The following is a 15,067-nucleotide window of genomic DNA, read 5'->3' as shown; positions in this document are numbered from 1 at the left end:
AGGCAAGAGTACTGGGGTGGGTTGTCATTTCCTTCTCCAGGGGATCCTCCTCACCCAGGAGTCGAACCTGAATTTCCTGCCTATCCTGCATTGAGGCGGAGTCTACCTCTGTGCCACCTGGGGCGTCTCCTTGTAGGCGGGGACTATAAACCTAACTCCCCTGTGTTGGGTCGCCAGCGCAGGCCCTGAGGTCTGCCTGGGTCACAGGGAGGCCCTGCCTTCTGTGCCACAGGGCGGGCACGCACTTTCATGGTCCTTCATCGTGGCGTCATTTGGGTCTCCAGGGAGAATCATGTGTCTTCCTTCAGATCCCTCATCTTCCACATCTCCTTTTCCCTTTTCTGCCTGTCTACAAAAGCAGTGTGTGTTACCTGGAGAACTCAGAAAGCCAGGGCGAGGCCCCCAGTTCACAGGGAAGAATCCGTGGACACGCGTGTCCGTCCCGCCAGGTTTAGATCCGTGCACGTGGTTGCTGTGTGCGCACCAGCCAGGTCATCACTGGGCGTTCTGCTCTGGGCCCTTCTCACTTAAGCAGACTTCATGAATGTTCTGCCTGGGTTGTTTTTACTGTTGTATGGTATTCTGTCCCAGGGAGACACAGTGATTCATTTATCGGCTGAATCAGTTACTGACTGCTTTCGGTACTTTGCTGTCAGCTGCAGTCCCCGCCCACAAGAAGGGCGCACGGATCCAACCTTCTTGCCCTTCTGTCTTCCTGCATATCTGATCATCACTGAATCCCTGGGGTTGTGTGTTAAAGAAATTCTGGTTTTTATTATTTGACAAAAGCACGATCCTGCCAGTGGTAAAGCTGCTCTTCATTTATCACACTTGAACCTGAAGCAGCTTGTACCATCAAAATCCTTGCTGGAGCAGAAACATATCAAAAGTTGGTCTTCAGTTATATGAAAGTTTTAAACACACTAAAAGCAGAGGGAAGAATTTAATGAGTTCCAGTGTACTCAGCACAAGTTCACAACAGAGGCCAACATTTTGCAAATATCTTTACCCAAGTCTGTTTTCACCTTAGAAATCATATTTCGAGACTTCCCTGATAGTCCAGTGGCTAAGACTCTGCACTTCCAATTAAGGGTGCCTGGGTTTGGTCTCAGGTCAGGGAACTAAATCACACATACTGCAACTAAGAAGTTTGCATGTGGCTTTGAAGGCCTCAGAGCAGCAAAATAAATATTTTTTAAAAAATCGTATTTCAATATACACCTCTAGTAGTTGAGACTGTTTTCTTTTACATCACTGCCATGCCCTACCACAACATAAAACAATTAATAAGAATTGCTTAGTATTGTCTGATACCCAGTCCATAATTATCTAAAAATTATCTGCTGCTACTGCTAAGTCACTTCAGTCGTGTCCGACTCTGTGTGACCCCATAGATGGAAGCCCATCAGGCTCCCCCGTCCCTGGGATTCTCCAGGCAAGAACACGGGAGTGGGTTGCCATTTCCTTCTCCAATGTGTGAAAGTGAAAAGTGAAGTTGCTCAGTCATGTCCGACCCTTAGCGACCCCATGGACTGCAGCCTACCAGGCTCCTCCATCCATGGGATTTTCTAGGCAGTAGTACTGGAGTGGCTTACCATTGCCTTCTCCTAATTATCTAAAAATATCACCTTGCATTTGGTTGTGAAATCTCCTGAGTCTCTTTATAAAATGTTTTAAGTTTGGTGGCAGTCCGCTCCAGTGCTCTTGCCTGGAGCATCCCCGCGGACAGAGGAGCCTGGCGGGCTACAGTCGATGGGGGATGGGGTCGCACAGAGTCCGACCGACTGAAGCATGCACGCGCAGGACGCTGTCCTAACCAGAAAGTCATGCGCTCTACAGTTGATGCAGAACAACTCCATCCCCACAGTGGGGGGTCTCTGGTTGCCCTTTTACAGCCACACCCTCTTCCCTGTTCCTTCCTTAACCCTTGGCAACCACTGATCTGTTCATTTCTGTAATTTCAGCATTTCGATTATGTGCAGTGGACTCATGCAGTATGGAACCTTTGGAGACTGTCCTTTTTCACTCAGTATAGCGCTCTGGGGGCTTCCCTGGTGGCTCAGTGGTAGAGAATCCACCTGCCAATGCTGGAGATGTGGGTTTGTTTCCTGGGTCAGGAAGATCCCCTAGAGAAGGAGATGGCAACCCACTGCAGTATTCTTGCCTGGGAATGGACAGAGGAGCCTGGTGGGCTGCAGTCCATGGGGTAGCAAAGAGTTGAACACGACTTAGCAACTAAACAACAGCCACTGCAGTAGTGCTCTGGAGATTCTCCTGGGTTGTTGTGTCTGTCCGTAGCTGAGTCCTTTTCATTTTCAGGTAGTATTCCATGGTGCTGTGGGACCATCGTCCATTAGAGCAAAAACCCATTGAAGGAGGTCTGGCGTGTTTTGAGTTTTGCGAGACTATTAGTAATAAAGCTGCGCTCAGCATTTGAGTACAGGATATTCTGTGAATTTAAATCTTCATTTCTCTGAATGCCCAGGATAGTTGCTGGTCTGTGACAGTTGCATGTTTAATTCGTGTTTTGTTTTTTTTTTAAGAAAGTGCATGCCAGGCTGTTTTCCAGAGTAATTGCACCTTTTTACATTCCCACCAGCAATGTATAAGTGACCTAGTTTCTCTGCATGCTCACCAGTGTCACTGTTTGCTGTTTTAGTCATTCTGATAGCTATGTGGTGGCCTCACACTGTGGTTTTTGAAGAGAATTTTTTTTTTAATTGAAGTATGGTTGGTTTGCAATATTGGGTTAGTTTCAGATGCACAGAGAAGTGATTCAGGTATAAATATGACTTCTCAGATTCTTTTCCGTTAAGGGTTCTTACAGTGTATTGAATATGGCTGCCACGGTGGTTTTAGTTTGCACTCTGCAGCTAAAGGTATGCCGACCATCTTTTCATGACCTTGTTTGCCGTCTGTGCATCCTGTTTAGTGGAATGTCCCTTCATGTCTTTTGCTCATGTTCTCATTGAATTGTTTCCTTTTTGTGTTGTTGAGTTTTGGAAGTTCTTTATGTGTTCCTTCCTGGCTTCTGTAGTGGCCCAGATGGTAAAGAATCCACCTGCAGTGTGGGGCATCATGTGTGGTCCCTGGGTCGGGAAGATCCCCTGGAGAAGGGTGTGGCTCCCCACCCCAGCATTCTTCCCTGCAGAATTCCGTGGACAGAGGAACCTGGCAGGCTACAGTCCACGGGGTCGCAAAGAATCGTACACGACTGAGCGACTAGCACTTTCGCTTTTACTTTATGTATTCCAGGTACCAGTCCTTGTTCGATATGTGATTTGCAAATACAGTTACCCTTGAACAACACAGGTTTGAACTGTGCAGGTCTACTTATATGTGAATTTTTTCTTTTCTTTTTACTTTCTTGAGCAGGCCAACCCTGAAGGAGTGGTCTCTTTTTCTTTATTTTTGAAACTTTTTTTAAAAAGTAAATGTGTACTACAGTCAAATACTACTTGATCCGAGTTTGGTTGACTCCATAGATGTGGAACAGAGGAGCCGTATATAGAGAGCCAACTATAAGTTACATTTGATTTTCGACTGTGCAGAGGGTGGGTGCCCTAACCTCCACAGTCAGTGTTCAAAGGTTGGCAGTGTTTCCTTCTAGTCTGTGGCTTGTCTTTGCATCCACTTATCAGAGTCTTTCATAGATCAAACATTTTAAATTTTGTTGAGGTCCAGTTTATCGATTTCCTTTTGAATCAGGCTTTTGGTGGCAAGTCTGAACTCTCTCCCCAGCCCCCAATCCTGAGTATTTTCTCCTTTGTTTTTTTCTGAACGTTTTCTGGCTTTACATTTAAGTTTCTGATCCCTTTGGAATTAATTTTGTATAAAGTGTGAGACTTAATGTCTCCAGGCCCATTTTCTTCCTCTGGAGGATGGCCAGATGCTCCAGCACCGTTTGTGGACACGGGCTTCTCTTCTCCTGGCTGGCTTCTGTGCCTTTATCAGAAGTCGGCTGGGCATATCCGCGTGGGTCTGTTCCTGGGCTCGCTGTTGTGTTCCACGGTTCTGTGTGTCGTTACCGCCATCAGTGCCACACTGTCTGGCTTACTGGAACTTTATAGCAAGCCTTGGAATCGGGTGGACAGAGTCCTCCCAACTCTATTCCTTTGCAGCATTGTTCTAGCTATCTTAGTTCCTTTGCCTTTCTATATAAATTTTAGAGTAATCATATCTGTATCAACGAAGATTTGGCGGAATCACGTTAGACCTGTGTGTCAGGGGCATGCACTTGTCCCACATGTTGCATTGGTCTCCAAAAACCCCTCCACGCACTTCATTTTCCCACTGGCAGGGCCCGGGTCGTGTTTGCACCTCTGCCAGCCTGATAGCAAACACTGGCATTTCCTGCCGTTTTGCAGTACCTGAACATCTCCCCTAACTTCGCTGCATCTCTTCTTTCAGAATCGCCTTTTTCTTATCCTTTGCTGGTTTTTAAAAATTGGGATATCTGTTTCCTTAGGATTTATGAAGGCTCTTTCTCCTGTCTCAGTTCTTCCCACAGTGTTTGCCTTAGCTCTGGCTTAGAAGCTTCGGATCCAGCAGTTGGAGGGAGCTGTCAGTTTCAGGGAGGTTCAGGATGCCCCAGTGTTTGCTGATGCTCTGTGAGAGCTACTGAGTTATACCCTGGTTTCCTTACCTGCAGAGTGTTGTCTGGCCTGCCTGGAGGGCTGTACACACGGCCAGGGTAATGGTTGTGCACACCACCGGGGGAACTTAAGAGGAAGGCGAAATGCAGGGATTATCAAGTGAGCACTTCTCTAGCCGTGTTTTGGTCTCAGCATCTGGTTTTCTAAGTAGGAACTTGCACAGGGATGTCTTCTGGTGGTATGTGCCTAACTTCCTGCAAAACTTGGCAATAGTTTTGAAAAACACGGCCATTGCGGAGTCTCAGTTTTCTCGAGGAGCTGGCAGGCTGCCCTGGTTTTCACTTTGGTTCTTGTGCGTCAGTCAAGTGTTGCACTTTGGCCACGTCCATTGGCTGCTGTCTACCACGACACAGTCACGTGTTTGCGTCTTCTCAGGCAAGCTTGCACAGGAGGCTGTGCAGCGGCCCTGTGTCCAGCTCTGTCACGTCCCGGCTGTTTGTGCAGAGTGCAGAGTAGGTTTGTGTCCCACGGCCTGGGTCTCCTCTGGCTCCGTCCCTCCTGGGCTGTGTGACCCCGGGCAAGGTATCTTCGGTCCCTTCACCCATATATTGGGGCAAACAGTAGTATCTGCCCTGTAGCATTGTTGGAAACAATTAAATGAGATACAGGATAGAAAACAGTGAGCATTCAGTAAATGTGATCCACTATTTACCAGAACAAGGAATTATAGATACTTTTTTCTAAAAGTTTAAAAATGAAAACAGGTTTACGTTACAAACGTTTTGAAACAAACAAGGTGAGCGATCATGGTTCTGTTTTGCAGAAGAGCTCCTGCCCTGTATGAAAACAGGAATCAGAGCTGATGGACTCAGTCCTGAGAGGATTCAGTTCAGTTCAGTTCAGTTCAGTTGCTCAGTCGTGTCCAACTCTCCGCGACCCCATGAATCACAGCACGCCAGGCCTCCCTGTCCATCACCAACTCCCGGAGTTCACTCAAACTCATGTCCACAGAGTCGGTGATGCCATCCAGCCATCTCATTCTCCGTCGTCCCCTTCTCCTCCCGCCCCCAACCTTTCCCAGCATCAGAGTCTTTTCCAGTGAGTCAACTCATCGCATGAGGTTGCCAAAGTATTGCAGTTTCAGCTTTAGCATCAGTCCCTCCAATGAACATCCAGGATTGATCTCCTTTAGAATGGACTGGTTGGATCTCCTTGCAGTACAAGGGACTCTCAAGAGTCTTCTCCAACACCACAGTTCAAAAGCATTGGTTCTTCGGTGATCAGCTTTCTTCACAGTCCAACTCTCACATCCATACATGACCACGGGAAAAACCATAGCCTTGACTAGACGGACCTTGGTTGGCAAAGTAATGTCTCTGCTTTTTAAGGATTAGGAAGCCCAATCTTCAGGGCATCCCCTTCAAAGTAGTACTGCTGTGTTCATCTTCTCAAGCTGCCTTTCCCCAAGTGTTCAGCTTGCACACACTTGCATGAGCTGTGGCGTTCTGAAGGCCTCCTAGCAGAAGGATGTGAACTTGCTCCCTGCTGTGCTCCCCTCCCTGGCTCCCCATTTGGACGTTGCCTCTTGGGCTTCCCCTGTGGCACAGCTGGTACAGAATCCGCCTGCAGTGCGGGAGACCTGGCTTCAGTCCCTGGGTTGGGGAGATGCCCTGGAGAAGGGAACCGCTACCCACTCCAGTATTGTGGCCTGGAGAATCCCATAGACTGTACAGCCCGTGGTTGCAAAGAGTCAGACACGACTGAGCGACTTTCACTTCTGGGCTGGAGGATAGAGTGAAGAGGCCCTGGGAACTTCTCTTAGTATTTTAGGAGACCAGCTGAAAGATCAGATTCAGAGGTTTTTTATTTATTTGGGTGTGCCAGGTCTTAGTTGTGGCATGTGGGATCTAGTTCCCTGGCCAGGGTTTGAACCCTGGACCCCTGCATTGGGAGCGCAGAGTCTTCACCGTGGGCCCAACAGGAAAGTCCCCAAAGTGAAAGTTATACTGAATGTCAGTGAGTAATTCAGAGTTAAAGATGGCCTCTTAGCACCCTGGGCTGGTGGAGGAGACCCTCCTGCGCAGGCTCTGTCTGACTTCCGTTCTTGAAGCCATCTCTGAGCTGTCTGCAGCCTCTGAACACTGAAGGCCTTGTCCCCTGGCCTGTTCCCTTTCTGCCTTTGCCCTGGCCTCACTTCGGGGTTGGGCAGAGGTGGGCAACTCTGGTGCCCACTTTCAGCACTCAGAGGGCTCTGTCCCAGCAGCATGGCTGCCTGCACCGGCGAGCTGCTTGTGTCCAAGGTCTCTGCCTGTTGTCTAGGGGCTCGAGGCCTTAGCAGCATTTGTCTTCAGTTTTGTTGCAATCATGTATTGGGCAGCTGGCAGGCGTGACTCCACTGTCCCTGTGGGGAAGTGTGTGGTAAGAGGAAGTGCCAATTAGATCTACCGATGTTTCCCCTTCCCCACCCCCTTCTGCTTATGTAGTGGCTGACATGTGTGTAATTAAATCAGAACCTCTTAACTGCCCATTGTCCCAGGTTACCCTGACTGATCCCTGTATTTAGAGAGGAATGAGTGAGGCATGTTCTGTGGTTTTCCATTAGTTGTAGGTCATTTGGGATCGACCTCTGACTGCAGATTGCCTGTGAGAGGAGTCCTTAACACCGACAGTCCAGGCTTTGGGGCCTGGGCCTTCAGGGCCTTTTCTGGACTATTTGGGGTCTTGTTTCTCCTGATTGTGGATCTGATTCAGAAGCATTTGGGAAGTTTGAGACAGTTATTAACCCTCGGTGCTCCAAATACCGTAACTGTTTTTCATTGGAATCACAGTAGCTTAGAAACCTCTCTCCTGCCTACCATGAGATCTTAGAAAAAAATACCACTGGAAATTCATTTCACAGCCATGCCTCTCCGATTGCTGGCAGCAAGGGGACCTTTGTCCAGGTGCGGGGGGCCCTGTGGACTTGCATTCTGTTCCCATGAGCCACGAGCCTGCGATGTACTATTGGGACCCAGCACCACTGCCTTGACTGAGGGGCGACAGACAGCCGGCCCGACTCTACTTCCTCTCGTGGGCTTATTCCTCCAGGATGACGTGTTTTGAGAGCATGTAGACCTTTAATTAGTTAATTATTTTAAATTGGGATTGTAGTTGACCTATATAGCATTGTGTTCGTCTCACGTGTACAATGTGACGATTTGTTATTTATTTGTTTCTTATTCATGTTGTGAAATGATCACAATACTTAACATCCATCACCACACAGTTATAAAATTTCTTTTCTTGTGATGAGAACTTTTAAGAGGTCCTTTTAGTAACTTTCAGTATACAATACAATATCATTAACTAACTTATTTTATAGCCAGAAGTTTGTACCTTTTGACCACCTTTACCCATTTTGCCCACCCACTATTCCCACCTCTGGCTATCACCTGTCTGTTCTCTGTATCTGTGGGTTTGGCTTTTTGGTTTTTAGATTCCACATACAAGTGAGATCGTCTTTCCCTGTTTAACTTATTTCACTTAGCGTAATGCCCTCAGGGTTCATCCACGTGGTCACAATTGTCAAGATCTCCTTCTTTAACGACTGAGTAATATTGCTGTGTGTGTGTGTGTTTGTGTGTGTATGCACCACGTTTTCTTTATCCATTCATCCATCAATGAGTAAATATTTAGGTTGCTTCCAGGTCTTGGCTATTGTAAATAATGCCGCAATGAGCTTGGAGGCGTTTGTTTGTTTGTTTTCCTTTAGTTAGTGTTTTTATTTCCTTTGGATGAGCACCCAGAAGTGCAATTGTTGGGTCTGTGGTAGTTCTGCTTTTAATTTTGTGAGGACTCTCCATACTGTCTTTCATAGCAGCTGTAGCCGTTTACACCCCAATGTTCGTGGGTTCCCTTTTCTCCACATCCTCACCATTGCTTGTTGTTTTGTCATCTTTCTGATGCTAGCCTTTCTAACCAGTATGAGGTGGGTTGCTGTAGTTTTTGATTTACCTTTCCCTAATAATTAGTGATGTTGAGTGTCTTTCCACATACCTGTTGGTCATCTGTAATGTTTTCTTTGGAAAAATGTTCAGATCCTCTGCCTCTTTCTTCATAGGCATATGAAGACTTCAAGTCATAGTGCGTTGTTTGTTTTTTTGCTGTGGAATTCTGTGATTTCATGTGGAATTTTAAATTCTGGCGATCAAACAGGGTGTGATGGTGGACAGTACTCTAAGTCATAAGAAGCTAAGGGGGACAGCCTCCCCCAGAATGGTATCCACAAGGGCCCAGGGCAGGAGGAAGCTGCCGGCCAGGGAGTTGCCGTAGCTGCTGTACACTTAGCCTTTTTTTTTTTTGGCCATGCCACACTGCTTGCCGAATCTTAATTCCCTGACCAGAGCTTGAATCTGGGCCCATAGCAATGAAAGCACCAAGTCCTAACCACCGGACTGTCAGGGAAGTCCCCACTTAGCTCTTCGTTTCTTCTCATTGGTGTCATTGTCTTTTCTTTCTCAAGCATCGGTCTTTACCCTCCTTTCTTGCCTTTTTTTTTTTTTTTAAAGATATCATTATCACATAGCAGTGTATTTTAAAAATATTTACTTATTCATTTTGGCTGCAGCGGTTCTTAGGTGCAGCTTGAGGGAAGTCTTGGTTACGACGTGCGGGGAATGGTGCCCTGACCAGGATTGAACCGTGGGCTTCTGCCTTGGGAAAGTGGAGTCTTAGCCACTGGACCACCAGGGAAGGCCCGTCTCTTGCTCTTCCGTGTTGCTCTGCCTCTCGTTCTGCCTCCGGACTCCGCTCTCTCTTCCGTTCTGACTCTCCCGGCCTCCCTCTCAGGTCTCTGTTGCTGCTGTTCTTGAACTTTCACTTCTTCCTGTGTTTGCAGGTGCTGCCGTCCCCTGGAGAAGCTGACCGTAATCTGGACGTTATTTTTAACCTGAAGTGACTTTTTACCACACAGCAGTATGCAAGCGTTGGGCTGGTTTGAGTCCGTGATTGTAGCTGAAAGGAACCCATCTCCCCCATTTTATTCATTGTGAAAACTTGCACAACAGTGTTTGAAGACTTTTAAAACGAACACTGTCATCCCACCTTTCATCTGGCACTCATTTTTCCTGGTGTTCTTCTCTTTAGCTGTTTACACACCTGTTCTCCCATATGATTAAGCATGATGTTGTCTTCTTCGCTTTTCTCAGCTCCCTAAGTCAACAGCACTTTTGCCGTGTCCTGCTTTTTTCCTTTCATGCAATAAAAGATGTGTAAGAACCTTTACAGTCAGCACCTTCCGTTCCGTTCAGTCGCTCAGTCGTGTCCGACTCTTTGCGACCCCGTGGACTGTAGCCTACCAGGCTTCTCCATCCATGGGATTCTCCAGGCAAGAATACTGGAGTGGGTTACCAAATTCCTGCCCCTGCTGGCACATTCCCGCAGATCTTCTCCTCGCCACTGGGGGGCGACTCGCTAAGGTTGGAAAGAGACCACAGACACTGCTGGATGTGTGAGGGTTTGGCCGCCACCAGGCTGAATCCAGGCGTGTCTCAATTAGGCTCTTGACTGTAGATCAGGTGCTTATCTTCTCTGAACAGCAGCATCTTAGGAAATCTGATGGCTGGAACGTGGAGTGTCTTCCGTGCCAAGCTGAGGACTTTGAACTTCCTGCCTGTCATAGTAGGAGCTGTCACTGGCCGAGTCTTCCTGGTGCTGCTCAGTGCCTTCGGGTGGGTGGCTGGAGGAAGACCAGATGGGTGGGGATAAGACTTGGAGCAGGGAAACCAGTCTGAAGCTGGTGTGACTGGTGCTTCATGGTGGCTTGCGGAGACTCCTGTTCCGGTTCTGGAGCCAGAGAACACTCTCAAAGGATAATGGTGTCTGTTCCCTGTGAGCTCCCGGATGCACCAGAATCCCATCAGTCCATGAATGGAAACCAACCCTGGGCTGCCACTCCTTCCTGAACAGCCCCGTGGCTTGTGTTGGAATCAGGACTTACTTGAGAGCATTAGCATTTCCTTTTTCTAAACTGAGGAAGTGTGAGATGTCTGTCTGAGAATAAACTGCAGTTTGTGTTTTTTGTTGTTAAGTCGCTCAGTCGTGTCTGACTCCTTGCGACCCCATGGACTGGAGCCTGCCAGGTTCCTCTGTCCATGAGATTTCCCAGGCAAGCATACTGCAGTGGGTTGCCATTTCCTCCTCCAGGGAGTCTGTGTAGAGAGGACATTTAAAGTGCCTACATTTTGATTTTGATATTTATGTATTTTGGTGGCGACAGGTTGAGGAGATGACATTTTCTTTAAAGAGAGGCTTTGTGTCCACGTTTGACCAATGTCTGTTTTTTTGTTTACAGATTCCTGCTGGAAATCCATTATATGAGTCCTACTACAAGCAGGTAAGTTTTCCCTAGTGTCTCTGGATTGAGCTTAGAGTGGGAGTGGCTTGGAAGCCCCCAGCTGTGGATTGCAACCCAGAAAGGCCTTCCCTCCCTGTCTGTTCCCCGCTGTCAGCTAGCAGCCAGTGTCACGGGCGTTGCTTTACCTGCTGCTCAGCTGCCAAAGCCTCATCTCAAGTGTTGCTCCCCAATTCCAGGTAGACCCAGCATACACAGGGCGAGTTGGGGCGAGTGAAGCCGCACTTTTTCTAAAGAAGTCTGGGCTCTCAGACATTATCCTTGGGAAGGTAGGTGATGAATGATAGCAATTTCTCTTCTGCGACCACCCTCGGGGTTTCCCCTGGCAGGTGAACACCGGCCTGTGCAGACCCCTCTTCATGGGGTCTCTACTCCTCTTGGGAAGCAGGCTGGCCACTGCGAACTTCTCGGGGCTATGACGGGTAGATGCAAATGCTTTAATGGTTGCTGCCCCCCTTTGCTTGGGTAGCAGACAAGGGGCCTGAGCGCTCTTGGGGTCTTAGCTATGGACTTACGTTGGCCTTGGAGCCTGGTACCCTTGGGAATTCTCTGAACTGTGCTGGTGTCTGCTGTGTGCCTCGCTGGGGAGAGGGAGGGGTCCAGGCCATCTGTCTGGCTGCTGGGACCTATACATCAGGCTCACATGTATAGGTGAGTGGCGACGATGGCTGTTTGCTGAGGAAATGATCAGCGGCCACACTCATGAGCACTTTTGTGTTTCCACAGATATGGGACTTGGCCGACCCAGAAGGTAAAGGGTACTTGGACAAACAGGTACATACACGTACACACAGAGTAAGCGGAGGAGCTGGGCCAGAGCCCCCAGGCCAGGTCACCTCTGCACTTCCTCCCTTGCTGTTGCCACTGACAAGTGTCGCCAGACATAAGTGGGGCCATCAGACTGTTAAAGTGGCAAGGTTTCATTTCAAAATAAAGGCCTTGTTAGCGTAATCTTTTTAATGTTTTGTGTGGTTACAAGTGATTCAGATGTTTTCCAAATGTTCTGTAACTTGAGACTCTCAGGGAAGTTGCAGAAAATAGTTGAGATTGTTCCTCTGTGTCCCTTCCCTGCGCTTCCCGAAGCACGGTGTTCAGGTCCGCGTGACACTGGGCCAGAGGCCTGACGCGGAGCTGACCACGTTTATAGGCACTTTGGTGTGGTTTTTGTCTCTGGTGTATAGAATTCCGTGTAATGGTATCACTTGCATAGATTCAAGTAACCACTGTCAGGACTGGAACATTCTCACTGCCCCTGATGAGTCCCCCTTATGCCGCCCACTGGGCGTCACGCCCTGATCCCTGGCAACCACTGGTGCCTTCTGTGATGGAATCCCATCATTCTGAGAATATTCCGTAAGTGGAATGTTACAGTACTTTCGACTTTTTGTGCATTGGTAGTTGGATTCTTCACCACTGCGCCACCTGGGAAGCTTGTCCTTATGATTTTTAGCTGGTCATATTTTAATTTGGTTCAGTCTTTCCCCAGACTCTGTTCCAAGGGGTGTGGCTCCTGGTGCCTCACTGTCCATGAGCCAGCCTGTGGAGTCAGCACCACGCGCTCCTCCTCCCTTGCGTGAGATTCAGAGTGCACGTTTGTGTGTTCAGGGTTCAGAGGACCTTTACGGAAGAGAACCCTGTTTTATTTCTCTTTTTAACAATTTTTGGCTACAGCACGTGGCATGTGGGATCTTAGTTCCCTGACCAGTGATCAGACCCCTGCCCCCTGCATTGGGAGTGTGCAGTCTTGACCACTGGACCACCAGGGAAGCCCCAAGAACCCTGTTATCTTTGCTGAATGCAGTTCTTCTGGCTTTACTCATGTCCCCGTTTCTCTGCACGCTACATGGGTATTCTGTAGACATCAGCCTGAGACAGGTTGCTCTAGTGCTCACGTTTCTGTGAAGAAGATTTTAAAACCATGATTGTGTTTATAGCTTTAAAAAGAATCCTTGTTCTTAGGCCTGTTGATCAATTTAGAAAAACTAGGTGATCCTGCACAAGTCCCTTAAGCCTGTGGCATGACCAGTCTTCACTTCAGAGGAGGATGAGGAGGAGGCAGGGCCCCTACTTCAGGTCCTTTGTCCCTGTGTGGGAGATGAAGTCCACATCTGGCCACTGGGGAGCGGGAGGTGAGTGGGGGGTACTCTGTTGAGCGAGGCCAGGGGCATCCACTGAATCATGAGTGTCAAGTCCCAAACAGCTGTGTCTATTCCAAACCATTTCTAAAAAGTCAGTGCATATTTGAACCACCCTTTAGACTTAAAACTGTACACTCTGGCATTTCCTAAATATTGAGAGCTTGTTGTTTCTGAAAATATACCTATTTGAAATTTTATAGCATTCAGAAAGCAGTGGGCTAAGTCTGTTTTAGCACATTCATTTAAACAGCGCTCCCAGGGTGAGACTGGTTCTGCTTGAGTCTATAAGAGACTTGAGCATGTGTGGGCTCCTCTGCTGAAGCAAAATGAAACCCCTCGTCCCCCAAACCCCCGGACTGCAGGCAGCTCCTCCACTACCGCTGCCAGCTGGATGGGGTTTATGCCGCCCCCTCTCTTGGATTTGCAGGGTTTCTATGTCGCGCTGAGACTAGTGGCCTGTGCACAGAGTGGCCACGAAGTTACCTTGAGCAATCTGAATTTGAGCATGCCACCGCCTAAATTTGTAAGTGCTGGAAACCCGCATGCTTCTCTTACTTATCTGTGCCTCTCTCTTTCCATGTTTTCTCTCTCTTTAATTTTATTTTCAATTGTGGGGAGATTCACATAGTCTAAAATTGATTTTAAAAATGAACCGTTGGGTGCTGTTCAGTGCATTCACAGCATTGTGCAACCATCACCTCTGTCTGTTCTAGAACGTTGTCATAGTCCCCCAAAGAAAACCGTGTACCCATGAAGTAATCATTCTTGATTCTGCCCACCCCCCACCCTGCCCCCAGCCCTTGGCAGCCACTAATCTGCTTTCCATCTCTGCATTTTTTAGAATCATGCATCTTGTTTCTTTCACTTGGCGTGATGTTTTCACGGTTCATCCACCTTGTAGCATGTACTTCATGCCTTTTCATGACTGAATAAGATTGCATTCTGTGGTCTGCCTCATTTTGCTGATCCGTTCGTCTGTTGGTGGACATGATAATTCACGTACAAGGAATTGTTTGCACACCTGTTTTCAGTTCTTTTGGGTCTGTACCTAGGAGGAGAATTGCTGAGTGATGTGGTAATTCTCTGTTTAACTTTCTGAGACCTTTCTCCCTTTTGAAAGTACTTTGAAATGGATATCCTTACAATGAACACGTGCTCCTGTAGTAGAATTCAATGCCAACTACAGTGGAATGTTTCTCTTTCTCCTCAGCACGACAGCAGCAGCCCTCTGATGGTCACGCCGCCTTCTGCAGAGGCCCACTGGGCTGTGAGGGTAAGTGCCCGGGCCAGGCGCCCCCCTCAGCTGTCTTTCACATGTATTTGCTTTAGTCATATATGACGTTCAGCACATTTCATAGGATGATTGTATCATCCACTTTGTTTCAGAGTGACTGTGCCACAGAATTTGGGTGAAAGACTTTTCCAAATTAGAGTCTTTTGCAAAAACCATCACCTTTTCCTGTAATTGGGTGTTGTTGCCTACTAAGGCAGGCAGATGTTGCATTCTGAAAATTTCACAGTGGATACCTTGTGTTGCTAGGTCATGTTCTGTGATTTTGCTGCCCGGGTAGGTTAATCAGGATAGAAGGAGAAATTGTGAGAATTCTCGAGCATGAAGACTCCGAGGATGTCTCCATAGCTTTCTTTCTCCCTTATTTCCAGCCAGTTTATGCTTTACAGGTGTTTCTTCTCTGTTGCTGTCATTGCTTTTTGAAAAACTTCTCTCCCCACTTAAAGTGTTCTTTTAAAGACAGGATGATAAGGCCACAGAGCTGTGTTACTGCTTCTAGAAAGAAAAGAAATGAGTGATGTGTTTTTTAATGAGTGCAGAATTACTCCTGAAGGCAGTTTGTGTATGACTCAGATGGTCTCCCAATGAGACTTCCTCCCAACTCACTGTTGCTACATTGCCTCAGTTTTATTTGGCTTACATACCAGCATTA

The 15,067-nt window shown here is 47.7% G+C and overlaps 1 protein-coding gene across 11 annotated transcripts in view; it reads left to right on the top strand.

Annotated features, from left to right (window-relative positions):
• Positions 1 to 15,067, top strand: part of EPS15L1 (epidermal growth factor receptor pathway substrate 15 like 1) — a 107,267-nt gene that overhangs the window by 14,917 nt on the left and 77,283 nt on the right. For 9 of the 11 annotated variants that reach the window (XM_088839139.1, XM_055431450.2, XM_055431451.2 and 6 more), the window contains exons 2-6: positions 10,927 to 10,968; positions 11,166 to 11,255; positions 11,713 to 11,760; positions 13,552 to 13,647; positions 14,335 to 14,397. In XM_088839139.1, coding sequence (XP_088695265.1) covers positions 10,927 to 10,968; positions 11,166 to 11,255; positions 11,713 to 11,760; positions 13,552 to 13,647; positions 14,335 to 14,397 — 339 coding nt within the window. Of the gene's footprint in view, positions 1 to 10,926; positions 10,969 to 11,165; positions 11,256 to 11,712; positions 11,761 to 11,790; positions 13,116 to 13,551; positions 13,648 to 14,334; positions 14,398 to 15,067 lie in introns of those variants that run through there. The other 2 variants (XM_055431454.2, XM_055431453.2) reach the window with 2 other exon arrangements.

This window comes from Moschus berezovskii, chromosome 8 (genome assembly GCF_049115385.1).
Source record: "Moschus berezovskii isolate FMDL1 chromosome 8, NW_MosBer_1.0, whole genome shotgun sequence".
NCBI lineage: Eukaryota > Metazoa > Chordata > Mammalia > Artiodactyla > Moschidae > Moschus > Moschus berezovskii.
Note: the sequence above shows the minus strand (reverse complement) of the source record. Positions and strands in the feature narration are given on the sequence as shown.